General features: G+C 60.8%; 2 protein-coding genes across 6 annotated transcripts; both read right to left on the bottom strand.

Moving 5' to 3' along the window:
* Positions 1 to 172: 172 nt before the first annotated feature.
* NAT14 (N-acetyltransferase 14 (putative)) lies at positions 173 to 2,795 on the bottom strand. 5 transcript variants are annotated; one of them, XM_027618496.2, is made up of 3 exons: positions 2,666 to 2,795; positions 2,048 to 2,164; positions 173 to 1,284 (listed from the first exon to the last, which is right to left on the bottom strand). In XM_027618496.2, exons 2-3 carry the CDS (start codon positions 2,117 to 2,119, stop codon positions 736 to 738), a joined length of 621 nt encoding a protein of 206 aa, XP_027474297.1. In that variant the 5' UTR covers positions 2,120 to 2,164; positions 2,666 to 2,795; the 3' UTR covers positions 173 to 735. The 5 variants fall into 5 exon arrangements, with proteins under 5 accessions (XP_027474297.1, XP_027474294.1, XP_027474296.1 ...); XM_027618493.2 differs by having other exon boundaries at positions 2,556 to 2,685; XM_027618495.2 differs by lacking the exon at positions 2,666 to 2,795 and adding an exon at positions 2,526 to 2,612.
* Positions 2,796 to 3,384: 589 nt separating this feature from the next.
* ZNF628 (zinc finger protein 628) lies at positions 3,385 to 10,424 on the bottom strand. Its single transcript, XM_027618260.2, has 2 exons — positions 10,237 to 10,424; positions 3,385 to 6,620 (listed from the first exon to the last, which is right to left on the bottom strand). Exon 2 carries the CDS (start codon positions 6,613 to 6,615, stop codon positions 3,499 to 3,501), a length of 3,117 nt encoding a protein of 1,038 aa, XP_027474061.2. The 5' UTR covers positions 6,616 to 6,620; positions 10,237 to 10,424; the 3' UTR covers positions 3,385 to 3,498.
* Between the last annotated feature and the right edge of the window lie 5,839 nt (positions 10,425 to 16,263).

Genomic DNA, 16,263 nt, shown 5'->3' with positions numbered 1-16,263 from the left:
CTGCCGTGAGCTCATTGCCTCCCCTTCTCCCTGTCCAGCACCCCCAGCAATAATTAATGGAAGGAAAAGCCAGACAGAAGGGGGAGGGAGGCTCAGAGACAGACTGGAAAAGACATCAGAGAGAGAGAGAGAGAGAGAGAGAGAGAGAGAGAGAGAGAGAGACGGCCGCACAGCAGTTTCAGGCTTTATTAACAATCGGGTGTAAAAAACCAGATGGGTCTGGCCGCCCCTCTTGGCCCACCTTCCGGGGAGGGGCCTGGCGTGGGCAGCCCTGTGCCCACCCCACCCTTGCCAGGGCCTCTCTCTGGGCGGACTACCCTCCTCTGCAAAGGCTCTGCTCATCCCCTCCAAGCAGTCATCAAACCCCTCCCCATCCCCAAGAGGGCCTTGTCCCCATTTGGGGTGCCCCTGCCCTAAGTCCTAACCCATGGGGCTGGGCCCCCTCTCCTCCTCCCCACGTCTCTCTCCCGGGCTCAGGCCTGGAGCACAAATGGTGCAACCTTTGCAGACAGACTGAGGAGATTTCTCAGTGCAGACAAAATCTGGGGCGGGGAGCTGGACAGGTTGACCTCTGTGAAAAGTTCAAACACTACAGACAGACCTCAGCCTGCAGTGGGGTGTCTTGCCCTCTGCAGGCCTGCCTCCGGGCCCCGGGCAGGCTGGGGATTCCCAGAGGGAGAACCCGTATACAGTAGTCGCTCACTTAAGTGCTCTCCCTCCTGCCAGGGTCCGGAGTCACAGGTCCTTGCTGAACTCCCTCACGAGGGTGTAGCCCATGCAGCCCCAGCTCCCCGCAGCCTGGTAGCCACACCCCTCCAGCATCCCCGCCACGCCCCATGCTGCCACAGCCACTGGGACCACAAGCCGGGCCCGGGGCTCCCCCATGCCTCCCGCCCAGGCCCGCGCCCGGGATTCGGCGAAGGCCAGCAACCGCCTGCCCACACCTCGGCGGCGGTGCCATCGAGAGACGGAGAGGCGGGTGACCCGGGCGCCGTCCCCAGCGTTGGAGCCTGGGGCCAGGGCCAGGACGCCACACACGTCACCCGAGCTGCGCACTGCCACCCAGGGGCCCCCCAGGCCGCCTGGAGGAGGCAGTGAGCCCCATCGGGCCCGCAGGCCCAGCTTCATGGCGGCCACCGCCAGGAACACGGGCAGGAGGAGGGCCAGGGCGAAGGAGGCCAGGACAAAGCGCAGGCCGCTGCTGGCTGCTGCGAGGAGGAGCAGGGCCGGCGGCCGGGTCAGGGCGTGGAGGGCCACGCGGTTCTCCGTGTCCTTCACACCAGCCTGCGGGCAGAAGGAGCCGTCAGAGCCGGGGGCCTGGGCCTTCCAGCACATAGGGCCCCCGTGCCATCAGACGTCGGGGAGAGGGGAGGGGGTGGGCCCAGGCAGGGGCGGAGAGGTGGGAGCTCCCAGAGGAGAAGGGAAGGCGGCGTGATGGGGCTTGCGGCCAAGGAACAGGCAGGGGACAGGACCAGTCTGCTCTAGGCTCCAGTAAGCAAACGTCCAGCACACTGGGCCGTGAGCGAGCGAGGGAATTAGGAGCTGTGCCGCACACCCGATCCAGGGGAGCTGCAGGGAAGGCTGACGCCACAACAGGACAGAGGACTGGCCCAGTTCAGAGTAGGCGCATGCTCTGGACACCAGGAGGTGGCACTGGGGGGCGGGGGAGACGCAGCGCCAGGCTGCGGCCCAAGGGCTCTGCTGAAAGAGTGCTGGGGAGGAGGCTGGTGCAGGGGGGCGGGCTGAAGTCTGCAGAGGAGGGAGGGAGCTGGTGCCACGCTCATCGCACAGCCCTCCGGCTATTAAAACTTTTATTTTTAGTAATCTCTACATCCAAAGTGGGGCTTGAACTCACGACCCCGCCGTCAAGACTAACCAGCCACGAGCCCCTAAAACCTTCCTGACCCTAGGGGTAGGAACAAGGCACTAGGAAAAGAAGGGACCGAGCCAGAAAGCCTGTTAGGAGGAAAAGATCAGGTTCCAGGAGTCCGGGCTGGCTCAGGCAGGTGGCTGGAGCCGCTCACGACGTGGTCCCGCCTGCTCTCACCTTCAGCATCTCCAGCACCAGGGGTTTCTCGTCTTCCCTCATCTCCCGCACTGACAGGTGGCTGGGGGCCATGGCAGCCCCCAGGCTCCCGCGCCCCGGAAGGCAGCAGGAGTGCACCTGGTGGAAACAAGCAGGCCAGCGTCAGTGAAGGGCACCTCTCGTCCCCACAGCGCCCCAGACATGGGGACCAGCAGCAGCATGGTCCAGATGGGGACACCGGGAACGCTCGGGTCCCCCGAGCGAGGTCCCAGGCAAGACGGGATTCACCCTCCACCCGCGACCTTTCTAAAATCTCCCGGACCCCCCCGCTCCGCCCGCCGCGGTGGTCAGCGAGTTCCCCCTAAAACCCCTGCGGACGCCAGCACCGTGCAACCCGGGGTTCCCTCCCAGGCTCCGGGGCTGCCCTGGGGAGTCAGCGGAACTCCCACCCAACAGCCAGGGCATGGACCACGCTCCCGGCCCCCCAGGCGTCCCCGACCCCCGTCGCAGGAGCAGGCACCGCAGGAACCTCGGCAGGTCGCTTCAATCCTTCCACCAGGTGTGGGGGCAGCAGGGTCGGGAAGGGGTCGCCTGCGGAAGTGACGTCGCACCGCGCACGGAGGGGGGCGGGGTCCGCACCCTGCCTTAGCAACGGTTGCCAAGCGTCCTGGCTGGGGTGGGCGGGTGGCAGGACTCCGGGCGCGGGTCGGGGAGGGACCGGAGCAAGGAGCAGCGACCCCGCCAGGGTTGGGGTAGAGGGAGGAGACGCCAGCCGACGCGGGACGGGGCGGGGCCGGAGGGGATGCGGACGGCTGGGCGGGGCAGAACGGTCCTTAGCCGAGCCGCAGGGGAGAAGCGCACGTTCGCTTCCTGACCTTCCCTGGTTGCTAAGCAAGCTGAGAGGCGGGTGGGGGGCGGTGATGGGAGCGCATCAGTTCTCATTGGCTTGGGGGGCCTTCGCGGGAGGGGCCGTATCCTGGGCTCACTAGTTCCCAAACTCCCGACCCCAGGAACCTCCACCCCAACCCACCTGGGCTCTCTGTCAGGCACCTTCGGGATAAGGATTCCCACCCACCCATTTTTCAGATGCGGGGAGAGGTGGGGTGACTGAGCGCACAAGTGGCAGAACCAGGATTCTGGATCCCAGCTCCTCCCCACTACAGTGACCCCCGTAGCCCTTTTTTAAGGATAAACAGAACCTCACGTAGGAGAAGTGGCTGGCCCCAAACCGCAAAGTCAGTCACCTGAGAGCCAGGAAGCAAGAGATACAAGACTCCAAGCTCCCAAGCGGTGGCTATGGCCATGACATTCCCCCCACCCCAGCCGCCCCCAAGAAAACAAAACACGGGAGAGGAGATTCTGGTCTTTATTAGCAAGCCCAGCCGGCAGCTCCCCTCCCCCCACCCCCCAGCCCAGCCCAAGCAGTGAGTCCGGGTCTCCGTGTCGGGCAGAAGAGAACCCGGTGGTTCTACTCAAAATGTGTGCACCAGCTGGACTGCGGGCAGAGTCTGGACAATCTGGATGGAGGGCAGGCCCTGCGGGGTCATGCCTCCAGGTGCAGCGCCAGTGGGCACCACTTGTACCATCTGGGAGGGGGGAGCCGTGGAGATGCCCACTGGGGCAGAGGCTTGGCCAGGTGGTGGTGGGGTCAGTAGCTGCAGCGTGGCAGTGCCTCCCCCACCGCTGCTATTCTCGAGCAGTTCCGCGGCTGGCGCACTGCGGATAATGAGCAGTTTCTGTCCCGGTGGGCCTGGGGCAGGAGGCTCGGCCAGCCCAGGGGGTAGGGTCTCCACCTCCTGCACACACAGCTGGGTCTGCTCCCCATCTGCCCCGCTCAGCACCAGGACGCTCTGCAACCCCTCGTCTGTCTGCAGCGTCTCAAACAGCACATCCTGGACAACACCAGTACTGGCCTCACCATCACCTGGCTCCCCCGGGCCAGGACCCGCCAGCAGCTCCTCAGCTGTACCACTCTGAACCACCAGCAGATTGGGGGCCTCAGTGGTCACAGCTCCCCCACTGGGATTGGACAGCTGGCCTGCCACAGGCTGGAGCTGGACGGTGGTCACTTCCTGAGCCGGCTGGAGCTGGACGGTGGTCACCTCCTGGGCCGGCTGGAGTTGAACAGTGGTCACTTCGGGGGCTGGCCGGAGGGGCTGGAGCTGGACCCCACCCACTTCCTGTGCCCCTGCCTCCCCACTCCCTACATTCTGTAGAACAATGAGGCTCTGCCCTCCCCCGCTGGCCCCTGCGTTGCCCCCTCCCTGAACCCCCAGTCCCCCAGGACCTGGCAGCCACACTACTCCAGGCCCCTGACCAGATTTCCCTGCTGCCCGTGGGCCCTGCCTTCCGCGGCTGCCCCCAGCACCAGTACTGGAGGAGGGTAGTAGGATGAGCTTGGGGGGAGCCGGTGGGGGCGGGGGCGTAGGGGGTTGGACGCTGCTGGGGATAAGTTGGAGGCCCTGGGCGGTCTGCACCAGGAGAAAAGTCTGGGAGTTGGGGGCTGCCTGGCCTGGGGGCGGGGCCGGGGTCGGGCCCCCTGCCACCTCGAGGGAGAGCGTGGCCTGGAGGTGCGGGAGAACGTGGACGTCTTGGGTGGCGGATGGGGCTGGCGCGGCAGCCAGCGGGGCAGGGGGCTGGGAGCCGGCGGTGGGGGCTGCGGGGCAGGCAGCCGTGGGGGCGGGGGCGTGCGTCCTCAGGTGCCGCTGCAGGTAGGCCGCCATGACAAAGCTGCGGCCGCAGATCGGGCAGGCGAAGGGGCGCTCGGCCGAGTGAGTGCGCTGGTGCAGCAGCAGGTTGGACGAGTGCGTGAAGGTCTTGGGGCAGAGCGGGCAGCGGAAGGGCCGCTCGCCCGTGTGCACGCGCTGGTGCTGCCGCAGGTTGGAGGTCTGCGCGAAGCTCTTGCCGCACACGCCGCAGGCGTGGGGGCGCTCGCCCGTGTGCACGTGCCGGTGGCGCCGCAGGCACGACGTGTTCCGGAAGGCCTTGCCGCACTCCCCGCAGGCGTAGGGCCGCTCGCCCGAGTGCAGCCGCAGGTGGTACTGGTAGTGCGAGGACCACTTGAAGGTGAGGCCGCACTGGCCGCACGTGAAGGCCCGCAGGCCCGTGTGCACGCGCTGGTGGATGGCCAGCAGCGACGAGCGCTTGAAGGCCTTGCCGCACTCGCCGCACTGGTAGGGCCGCTCGCCCGTGTGGTCCCGCAGGTGGTAGCGCAGCCCCGAGGAGCCCTTGAAGGCCTTGCCGCACTCGGCGCATTTGTAGGGCCGCTCGGCACAAGCCGGCGCAGGCGCGGGCGGGGCGGGCGCTGCTGGGGCCAGGGGCTCCTGCGGACAGGTGACCTCGGCGGCCTCCGCCTGCGGGGGCGGGCGCCCTGCCGCCGCCTCTTCCACGTGGCACTGCTGGTGCGCCAGGAGGCTGGCCAGCTGCGGGAAGGCGCCGTCACAGCTGCCACAGCGGAACGCCTGCCCGCCGGCCGCCCCGTGGTTGTGCTGGTGGCGAGAGAGGCCGGCCACCGTCCGGAAGGACTTCCCGCACGGGAGGCAGGCGAAGCCCGGGGCGGCGGCGGCCGGCGGGGGCTGCGGCGGCGGGGCCGGCGGGGACTGGGAGGGCGGCGGGGCGGGGTCCGCCTTGGGCGCCGTGGTGGCGTGCCCGTCCCGGGGCGGGGTGGCTGCCTCGGGCCCGGGGCAGGGCTGGTGCTCGAGGAGCAGCTCCTCGCTGCCGAAGCCCAACTCGCAGCCCTCGCAGCGGTACACCAGTTCCACCGTGGTCTCCGCCGCGGCCAGGAAGAGCTCGGGCACCACGGGCGGGGGCGCAGGCGGCGGCGGCGGCGGCGGCGCGGGCGCATGCAGGTAGGCGTCCGACACCAAGACCTTGGCACTGGGCTCGTGCTGCGGCGGGGCGGGGGCGGCGGCGGCGGCGGCGGCGTGCGTGCGCTGGTGCAGCAGCAGGTTGGACGAGTGCGTGAAGGTCTTGGGGCAGAGCGGGCAGCGGAAGGGCCGCTCGCCCGTGTGCACGCGCTGGTGCTGCCGCAGGTTGGTGCTCTGCGTGAAGCTCTTGCCGCACACGCCGCAGGTGTAGGGCCGCTCGCCCGTGTGCACGTGCCGGTGGCGCCGCAGGCTGGACGAGTTTTTGAAGGCCTTGGGGCAGTCGGGGCACGGGTAGGGCCGCTCGCCCGTGTGCTGCCGCAGGTGGTACTGGTAGTGCGAGGACCACTTGAAGGCCAGGCCGCACTGGCCGCACGTGAAGGCCCGCAGGCCCGTGTGCACGCTGCGGTGTATCTGCAGTAGCGAGGAGCGCTTGAAGGCCTTGGGGCAGTCAGGGCACTGGTAGGGCCGCTCGCCCGTGTGGCCCCGCTGGTGGTAGAGCAGGGCGGACGAGCCCTTGAAGGCCTTGGGGCAGTCGGGGCACTTGTAGGGCCGCTCGCCCGTGTGCGTGCGCTGGTGGTGGAGGAGCCGGGATGACCACCGGAACGACTTGCCGCACTCCCCACACTCATACTGGGCTGTCGGGGCAGGGGCTGCGGGGCCGGGCTTCTCCCCAGGCCCCTCGGTGGTAGAGGCCGGCGCCATGTCTGCGTGGGAGCCGACCATCGCACCTGGCGGGGGATTCCGGGTCAGGGGAAGGCAGGAGCTCACCCAAACACCCCACCTTCTCAACCTGGACATACATCTTTGCCCTTGAAGAGGCAGAGGATACCTCCCCAGCCCCCCTCCACCCACGGGATAGAGAGACTCCCTGAGGATCAGGGCCCCCAGTGGTCCAGGTCGGCCCCAATGCAAGGCTTTAGGTGCTGAAGCAGAAAGTTCTGGCAAACTGGGACGAGTGCTCACCAGCCACAGATGCTGCCCATCCCCTCCAGGAGGCTACACAAGTCTGAGAAGGCTGTGCGTGGTCTTTAGGAGGTCGAGCACTCCCCTCAGGACTAAGCTCCTTCCCTCTACAGATAGGTACCGCCCTGGAAGAAGGCTGGGGGTCCCTCTAGCACCCCGGCTTCTGATCCTGGACCCTTCTCCCTCTAAAGTCTCATCTTCCATCCTGCCTCAACACCAGCTCCCATTGCCGCTACAACTAAAGCCCTGTGTGCATTCCACTCTCCACCCGCCCCACATCCTGCTTGCCTACTCCCTCTTGTGTATTAATCAGAGATCCCCAACCTCCACCAGACCCATTATAGCACTGCACCCTCCACCCCATCCACATCCTCACTTCCTGCCTGGCTACAGTCTCCCCCCCCTTTTTTTTTAATTTTTAATTTTAAGATTTTATTTTAATTTTTAAAGATATATTTATTTATTTGAGAGAGAGAGCACAAGCAGGAGGGGCAGAGGGAGAGGGAGAGAGAATCTCAAGCAGAGTCCGCGCTGAGCATGGGGCCTGATGCGGGGCTCCATCTCATGACCCTGAGATCACGACCTGAGCTGAAACCAAGAGTCGGCTACTCAACCGACTGTGCCAGCCAGGCGCCCCAAGATTTTATTTTTTAAGTAATCTCCACGCCCAATGTGGGGCTTGAACTCACAACTCCGTGATCAAGAGTTGCGCTCTACCGACTGAGCCAGCCAGGCGCCCTTGGATTCAGTCTCCCTTTGCACTCACACCCATGCATCTCAAAGTTCCCTGCACTGCTCACACTGCACTTCTCTAGTCCATTCACCGCACACACACCCCCACTCAACAGGTGGTACTGGACATATTTCTGTTCCCCTCAAACCTCTCTCCTTTCCCCTCCTCCCCTTAGCAGGTGACCCTGCCATTGATCTTGTCACTGAGAACAGAAAAGCAATCGGAAGAGAACATTCCCATGTTCTAACTACTGTAGCAGTGATTCTCAACGAAAGCAATCAACTCTCACATCCCAGGGGACATCTGGCAATTGTGGGACTGTCCAGTTGTCAACTGGAGGGGCTAGTGCTCCTGGCATCTAGTGAGGGGAGACCAGGGATGCTGCTCGACACTCTACAGTGCACAGGACAACCCTCCACAGCACAGAATGATCCAGTCCAAAACACCAGTAGTGCTGAGGCTGAGAATTCCTATACTACCCCTCCCCCTTGCCTGCCTCAGCCCATGGACTCTGACTTCCCACTTACAACTTTTCTTTATCTCCTGGACTATTTCAGTGTACCCACAAGCTGCATCTCCCATCTTAAAAAAAAACAAACAGCAAAACCTTTCATCCCGCCCCCTCCCCCAGCTATGGCCTTATGTCTCTCCACCCCCTTTGCAGCAAAGCAACTCAAAGTGCTGTCAATACATGCTTTTTCCTGGGGCATCTGGGTGGCTCAGTTGGTTAAGCGTCTGCCTTCAGCTCCAGTCATGATCTCAGGGTCCTGTGATCAAGCCCCACGTCGGGCTCTCTGCTCAGTGGGGAGTCACCTTCTCTCTCTCTCTTTCTCTCAAATTAAAAAAATACACGCTTTTTCCCATCCCAAACCCCATCACTCAGATCCTCCCCCTGACTCTACTCCTGGCCTCCCTGGTACTAAATTGCATGGTCTCTGTTCAATCCCCACGGGTCCGTCCCTCCTTAAGCCATTCTCCTCACCTTGGGGCACTGGTTCCTTTTCATCTCCGACTTGTGAATTTAGGAGAGCCCAGGGCTCTGCCGACCCTTGGTCCTCTTCCTCATCCACACTCTCTCCCAGGGAACCCCCACTCACTCTCAGGATTTCAGTCTATAAGTGGGATGACTCCAAAATGTATCTCTATTTGACACCCTCTCCTTTGAACTCTAACCCCCTGCTACAGTATGCCATATGGATGCGTAACAGACATCTCAAATTTAACATGCCCCAAATCTAACTTGGTGGGGTTTTTTTCACTCCTGCTCGCTCCCTTCTTCACCCACAGTCTCCATCCCTGAAAACCGCTCGGTCCTTCCTCAGGTGTCGCCTCTTTCTCTCAGCACCTATGCCCAATCCAGCAGGTTCTCCTGTCTCAGAAGGAACATATCCAGAATCTGGCCACTTCTCTCCTGAGGCCCCCATTGCCACCTTTGTCCAGGGCCTTCCTCCTGGGCAGCTGCAACAGCCTCCTAAAACAGATCTCCATGTTTCCACCCCACCTCCTCCTACCCCCCAGGATGCGCCCAACACAGAGGCTGCGTGGAACTTGCCAAAGGCCTCTACAGCTCCCATTTCAGAGAAGACAAATCTCTTACAGGAGCCTACAGACTCCCCATGCCATGGCTTCCTCCCCTCCCTGACCTCCGGCTAGCCTCTCTGACTCTCACACCATCCAGTCACCACCTGGAGCCTCACACAGGCCCCTGCCAGGGACCCCCCCCCCTTCCTGCCAGTGTGCTTGCTGACATTTCACCTCGGGGAGACATTCCCTGCACCAGACCTCAATTTGCAACCCCTTCCAACACTCCCCGTTCTCTGTAGTACTTATCACCTCCTAACCTGCTTCTGATCAGGGTGTCCCAACCTCAGCACTGTTGAGATGTGGGGCTGACCAGCGCCGAGGGGCCTGTCCCGAGTACTGTGGGGTGTTTAGCAGCATCCCTAGCCCTCTACCCACTAAATTTAGTGGCATCTTATTCACTGTCGCGCTCCAGCGCCTAAAACAACGTCTGGCACAGGGCGAGCACTGAGAAAACATATTCTGAATGAAAAAAGGCCGGGCACCTCCTTTGGACAGGCTATAAAGATTCCCTTTAATAAGATGAGCATCCTCTTTAAAATGTAGGGAAGTCCTTTTAAGAAAAGCTGCCCGTGCCTTTCGGAAGACCGAGCATGCCTTAAACAAGAGGCGTCCGCCCCCTGCAAGAGCCGGGCCCATCTTGCCCAATGAAGAGCATCCCCTTCGAAAGGCCGGACCACACCCTTCCATCAGACCCGACTTCCCCTTTAAGAGGCTTCTCCCACCGCACACCAATGTCCACCTTTGTTGAGCTAAGCTAGTGGAGTCTTGGAAGCCACCAGGACTCAGAAGCTATTCCTTCGATGTCTGGGACACTGTCCGTGACCTTTCACAAAATAACCCATCCTTAGAGGATAAAAAGCGGGAAGCTGCGGGGAACTACAGAACCTCACCCAACGCTCCAAAAGCAGCCCCTTGCCCTTTAAGAGGGCGGAGCCGGCCTAGCGGACAAAAGTCGGAGGTGAAGTAGCGCCCTTCCCTTTAAGGCATCCCTTCCGGTTTCACGCTCGCCGTTTCCCCAACGTCTCCGCCCTCCGGTCCCTCCCCCCACCCCTCCGGTCTCTCACCTGCGGCCCCGACCGGGGGAATGAGCGGGGGAGACCTAGGGCCTTCCCGCGGGGGCCGACGGGAAGACGGGGCCCCGGCAGCGGCGGGACAGGAGTGGGGGCCTGGGAGGGGGGCGGGGGCGCGCTCCCTCCCAACAGCCCCCGGCGCGAGGCACCCAACCTTTATCGGTCGCCTCTTGCGCACACAAACCCCGACGTCGCCGTTGGCGCGTCACGACGCCACGTGCGCCGAGGCCCCGCCCCGCCCCTCCCGTTGGCCTGCGGCGGTCGCTCGTTCCCCGGCGTACGCGGCGCACGGCATCGTGGGAGTTGTAGTTCTTCCCCGACCTCCGGCTGCCTGGTCGTTTTGGCGGTAGCGGAAGTCAGCACAAGGCCGGGGAAAGCCAGTCGTGTACCTGGGGTGGGTGGCTTGTTCCCCCTTTCGACTGTCGATTCTCCCTCTCTGTCATAAAATCCCTCTGCAGCAGCGCGGTTTCCGAACGGCCTAGCCAACCAGGGGCGTGGGCCTTCCTGGCCTGGGCCCCACGCCCAGGCCCTGGTCTCCTAATTTCCCCATCGGGGAAACTGAGGCCCGCGAAGCTTCCTGCCCCCCAGAGGTCCCACGCGCTCGCGGTTCCCAGGCGTCTGCTGCGTGCCCGCGTTGTGGTTGTGCAGGAGCTTGGGCCCCGCTATGCCTTCTCCTTCGTGGCTTGGGGGCTTAGGGAACCACTGAGCTGTCCCGGATCCCCTGTCCCCCTTTCCACCTCAGCCCAGGACCGCTTCAGCCTTTGAGCCATACTGGCTAATGAAGGGCATCCAACACAGTTCCTCAACCATGGCACTAGTAACGTCTGGGCCAGATCGTTCTTTGTTGTGAGGGCCATCCTGTGCCTTGTAGGGGGGTCAGCAGCCTCTCTGTGCCTGGCCTCCACCTTCTCTCCCCCACATGTCCCCTCACTGCTCCAAGGCAAGCCCCCTCAGCCTGAGGGCTGTTTATCAAACCAAAAGGCCCTTCTGCTCCTACCCCACACCTCCTCAACTCCTGTGGGAAAGCCCGCGGTGCTAGGTGGGGTCCCATTACATGCTCAGCAGCACTCAGCCGTGGTTCATGACACAGGGCATCCAAGTGTCCACAACAACCAGCAAGGGGGCCTGATCAGAAGCAAGCAGTACTCTTCGTTGAATGAGCCTCCCAGGCAGTTTCCCAAGGCCCCCAGGCAGGCCCAAACTCAGGTGTGATCTGAGCTGATGTGGACCTTTTTGTCCCTGCCCTGCAGGATCGTTTTTGCAGTCTCCAGTGAATTTGTGCATGGAAATCCTAGGATTCCAGCTCAGCCCAAACATCCCTTTCACTTCAACTTTTACCTCCTCTGCCAGAAGGGAAGCTGCCCGGGGACTGGCAGGGACACATGAGCAGAGCTCTGAGCTGTTGAGGAATAAAGAGGGGAAGGAGAGAGTTGCAGGCATCAGGGTAGAGTTAGGAGGCCCTGCCCCAGGAGGTCGATCCCCACCCGCTGCTAGAGCTCCCCAATACACCGGACCCCACCTCCTGAGGTTGCTCCCAGATGGAGGGAGGATTCCACACTGGGTCAAGGTGTGGATGTGGAATGTACGGCCCAGCTGGCTGCAGGGAGAACCTAGGCCCACCTGCTTCATCTCAGGCCACTGGGGCCCCTGCAATAGTGAAAGGAGCTCTCCGAGCCAACAGAGCCCCAGCCAGCCCCCATCTACCTGCCAGTCAGGAGGTATAATGAGGGAGGTGAGAGAGGCAAAGTCCCAGTACCTGCCCTTGTCAGCCATCCCCTACTCTGGAGCCAGAAAATAAAGGTTTTGAACTCAATGGCCTCAAGCAACTGGCCGTGCAGATTTAACTGGCTTTTTCCAAATAGTAGTAGCTGGACACCTCATGTAGAATTCTCTACAAGGGACATCATGGGGCCCTCATACAGACAAGCAAACACCGCTGCAGGCCCCTGGCATTCTTGTTTCTGGCCAACAACACCCTGCCCCAGGTGCTTTTGGGGGAGACTAACCCCCTCAACTAGATCAGGCATCTTATCCAGCCCCAGACCCTCCAAGCCCTTGTCCTCCACCTTGCCGGCCAGATGAACCGTTCATCCTGGAGGACAGAGCTGGGAGTGGGGACTGCAGCCTTTGAAGGTAGCCAAGACCTACCTGACCCTTCCCAGGGATCTAGGCTGTTACTCCTGCCCCAAAGGCCCTATGTGCATGTGGGGTTGTCCCTCTCTGTCTACCCCATCCCAAAGCTGTCAGCCAAAAAAGGGTTGGCAAGGGTCTGCACCCACTCCACCTCCTGATTCCAGAGAAAGGCAGCCCCTCCCTCAATGGTAGTCAAAGGAGAAGAGACCCTGGGAGGAACTGGGGAGCCTGGGCCTTTCCCTCTTCCTCACACTCCCCTGCCAGCCACACTATGGGTGGTGGGAAATGTGTCCTGGGTTTCTGGAACAGTCCAGCTCCAAGGTGGCCCAGCCAGGACCAGAGTCTGGGCCTGCCCTCTTTGGGATCACAGGGTGGGGAGGGGGCTCAGTTCTCACTCTCGGTGCCCCCAAATGCTCAAGCCCTCCAGGCCACATCCCTTCTCTCTGGAAGGAGGGGGCATGTGATGTCAGGCTGTGTGGACATTCAGTTCTGGTTTGGGCCACTCAGCCCGTTGCCTTCATGATGGCACCACTTGTACTCACTAGAGAGGCGAGGAGTAGGGGCTGGGGTGAGAGGTGTCCCTGGAGCACCTGTCTCCCCCTACACACACAGCAGGAGGTATCTGGACCAAAGACAGGACTCCCAGGGCCAGAGGTAAGAATAAATAACCTTTTTCACCTGAGTGCAGGAAAGAGAGCAGAGATGCACTTTAAGCAAGGTGGGGGGTGGGCAGGAGCCCAGGGGGCTGGCCTACACCTCCCACAGACTAAGGATGGTCCTTTTTGACATTTCTTGGGTCTCCCATGGGGTGCCCAGCCGGCCCTGCCTGCATGGGCCTGTCCCAGGGAAGGAGTGTTATCCCCACTTGACTAGGGGCTAAGTAGAGGTCCTCTGAAGTCTCTTGGCCAGGCAAAGAACCAGGAAGTGATTCCTGTAACCCGGAAGTGATTTAACCAGTAGTGTCTCCAGCCCCAGAGTCCATCGCCATCCAAGGCCTATCTAGCAGGTCCCCACATGTATCGTCACAGCCCAGCACAGAGGAGCCAGAGGAGACTCCCCAGCTGGTCACGCTGGGTCACATGGTCCCTCCTGTACAGGGAAAACACATCCCTCGGTTTTAAGTACAAAAATGTGGACAGGGACAGATCTGCACCAAATGCCCTCCCCAGGAGTGGCCTCCACTTTCCATGATGATCCCCAATGACCCACGCCCTCGTACACTATGTGCCTTTTCTTCACGTGGCCAGTGGACATGACAGACCCCTGTGACAGGTCATGTGATACGGCGAAGGTGAAGGGATTTGGGCAGGTGCAATCAAGGCTCCCTGTCAGTTGATGTTGATCAAAAAGAAATGTAATGGTTAATTTTATGTGTCCACCTGACTGAGCCACAGGAAGCCCAGGTATCTGGTTAAACTCGATTTCTGGGCGTGTCTGTAAAGGTGTTTCTGGAAGAGATAAGCATTTGCATCAGTAAACCGAGTGAAGCCAATGGCCCTCCCCACCGTGGAGGGGAGGCGATTGGCCATCACCCAACCCAAGGGGGGCTTGGCTAGAACAAAAAGTTGCAGGAAGGTGCAGGAAGGTTGGATTCCCTCTCTACCTGACTGTTGATCTTTGCCTGCCCTCGGTGCTCCTGGTTCTCAGGGCTTCAGACTCAGACTGGAATCCACACCATTGGCTCTCTGGTTCTGAAGCCTTGGAACTACACCACTGGCCTTCTTGGCCTCCAACATGCAGATGGCAGATCATGGGACTTCCTCCATAATTGCATGAGCCAGTACCTTACAGTAGATCTCTTTCTATATAAAGGTTGTGCTGGGTCTTTGAAGCTGGGTCTAGAGGTCAGAGATGTGAAATGTCAGCGATTCTCCTGCTGGCCTCGAAGCCGCCCAATTCCATGAGTTCTACAGATGAAAGGAAATGAATTCTTCCATGTGAGCCTGGAAGAGGACCCAACCTCAGATGAGACAGCAGCCCCAGCCTACACCATGATCGCAGCCTCGTGATCAAGTGCCTGGACTCCTGACCCATGGCAACTGTGAGAAAATTAGAGGATATTATTTTAAGCCATGGTATTTATGGTTATTTGTGACACAACATAGATAACTAATACACTTCTTGTGTTAGTTTGCTGGGGCTGCCCTAACAAGGCCCCACAGGCTGGGTGGTTTAAACAACAGAAATTTATTTTCTTATATTTGAGACTAGAAGTCCAAGATCAAGGTGTTGGCAGGGTTGGTTTCTTCTGAGGCCTGTCTCCGTAGCTTGTCTTCTCCCTGTGTCTTCACATGGCCTTCCCTGTATCTGTCCGTGTCCAAATTTCCTCTTCTTATAAGGACACCAGGCATACTGGTTTGGGCACAGATATATGACTTGATTTTAAATTAATTACCCCTTTAAAGACCTTATTTCTGAACACAGTCACATTTTGAGGTATGGGGGTTAGGACTCCAATGGACGAGTTTGGGGAGACACAACTTAGCCCATACCGTGGTGTGAAACAAATATGACAGTGTTGGCCTCTGAGTTCTTGGTTGGGAACACCAGGAACCTGCCACCTGTAAATTTTCACAATAAATTTTAAGAGAAACAAAGCCCCATTGGAACTAGGTAGAGAGATCACAGATGAGCAGGATGGAGGCAAGTTTTGTCTGGGCTCCTGGCCTGATCCTGACACCTCATTTCCCCGCTCCCCATATTAGAGAGGGATTCAGGAGTGAGGTCTCCACATTCCAGGTGCAGCAAGGCCAGCAAAGGAGGTTTGGGGCAGGGCCCTGGGGTCTAGGCACTACCTCTGCTTCAAACCCTACATAGCTCCTCATCACTCTTGCCTTCATAACCCAACTCCTACCTGGCCTACAAAGCCCTCAGGGTTCAGCCCCTGTCCACGTCTCTGACTTTACCTCTTCCTATCGTTCCCTCTGCCTGGGAAGCTCCTGGCTGCCCTGTCTTCCACTCAGGCTGCAGGACAATTGTCACCTTCTCAGAGATGGCCTCTCCATCTGAAGCAGCACCCCTCCCCCATCCAACCTCCCTCATCCTGGACTGGTCTTTTCTTGTTTGTGGGTGTCTCCCTCCCAGACTCCTCCAGGGACACACTGTGCTTGTCTTGATCACTGCCATATCCTCTGTCTACTGTAGGTGCTCAGTCAATGTTTATCAAATAACTAAACGTCCCCCCCACCCACCCCCATGATGAGGGTTGGGATGCGGGAAGGGAGCCTGTGCGGACCTTCTAATACCAGGAAGGGCAGGTCCTCAACAAACCTCAGAGGAAGCCAGCCCCCAGCTGTGGGTGACGCTCATCCATGACCAGACAGGAGGAGAGGGACCCGAAGGTGAGGGTGCCGCCGCTGGAGCGCCGCCTCCCAGCACTGCCCGGGATGTGGGCGCCCCCTGGTGGAGCATCCCTAGGCCCGAGTCAGGAGGGCTGGCGGCCCTAGCTGTGCTCCAGACTCCCCTGGCCGAGGGACAGAGCTCGCTAGCAGATGCTGCCCTTGGCTCCTGGTGTTGGATTCGGGTCTGCTCCTGGAGCCGGGCTAGCAAAGGTCACGCCCCGGCTATGCAGTGGCTGTCCTTGAGCCTGAACCCCGACCTCCAGAGGGTCCCCTCCCCCACGGCCCCTTGCCAAGGGACCCTGCACGTTCCCCTCTGGGCCTGAAAGTCACAGGAGAGGAAAACTTCCAGGCTGTCCCACAACATCACATGCACGCCCTGGATGTGCACACACACGTGAACACACACACACGCACGCCTTGCCCAGGGCAAGAAACACAGACACAGACTTGGAGAGACACTGTAGAGACAGAGACGGCCAGAGAAGCTGAGAAACAGCCATGGCAAGTGCTGTGGTCAGAGACAATGAGGAGGGAAGGACAGGAGACA

The sequence above is a fragment of the Zalophus californianus genome, chromosome 17 (genome assembly GCF_009762305.2).
Source record: "Zalophus californianus isolate mZalCal1 chromosome 17, mZalCal1.pri.v2, whole genome shotgun sequence".
In the NCBI taxonomy this organism is placed as follows: domain Eukaryota; kingdom Metazoa; phylum Chordata; class Mammalia; order Carnivora; family Otariidae; genus Zalophus; species Zalophus californianus.
This window is presented reverse-complemented; position numbering and strand designations above follow the sequence as displayed.

Excerpts from the sequence above, each read along its gene's own strand:
- NAT14 (XM_027618496.2), bottom strand. The coding sequence starts at position 2,119 with ATGGCCCCCAGCCACCTGTCAGTGCGGGAGATGAGGGAAGACGAGAAA. Across the intron at positions 1,285-2,047 it reads TGGTGCTGGAGATGCTGAAG|GCTGGTGTGAAGGACACGGA; the intron begins GTGAGAGCAGGC and ends TTCTGCCCGCAG.
- ZNF628 (XM_027618260.2), bottom strand. The coding sequence starts at position 6,615 with ATGGTCGGCTCCCACGCAGACATGGCGCCGGCCTCTACCACCGAGGGG.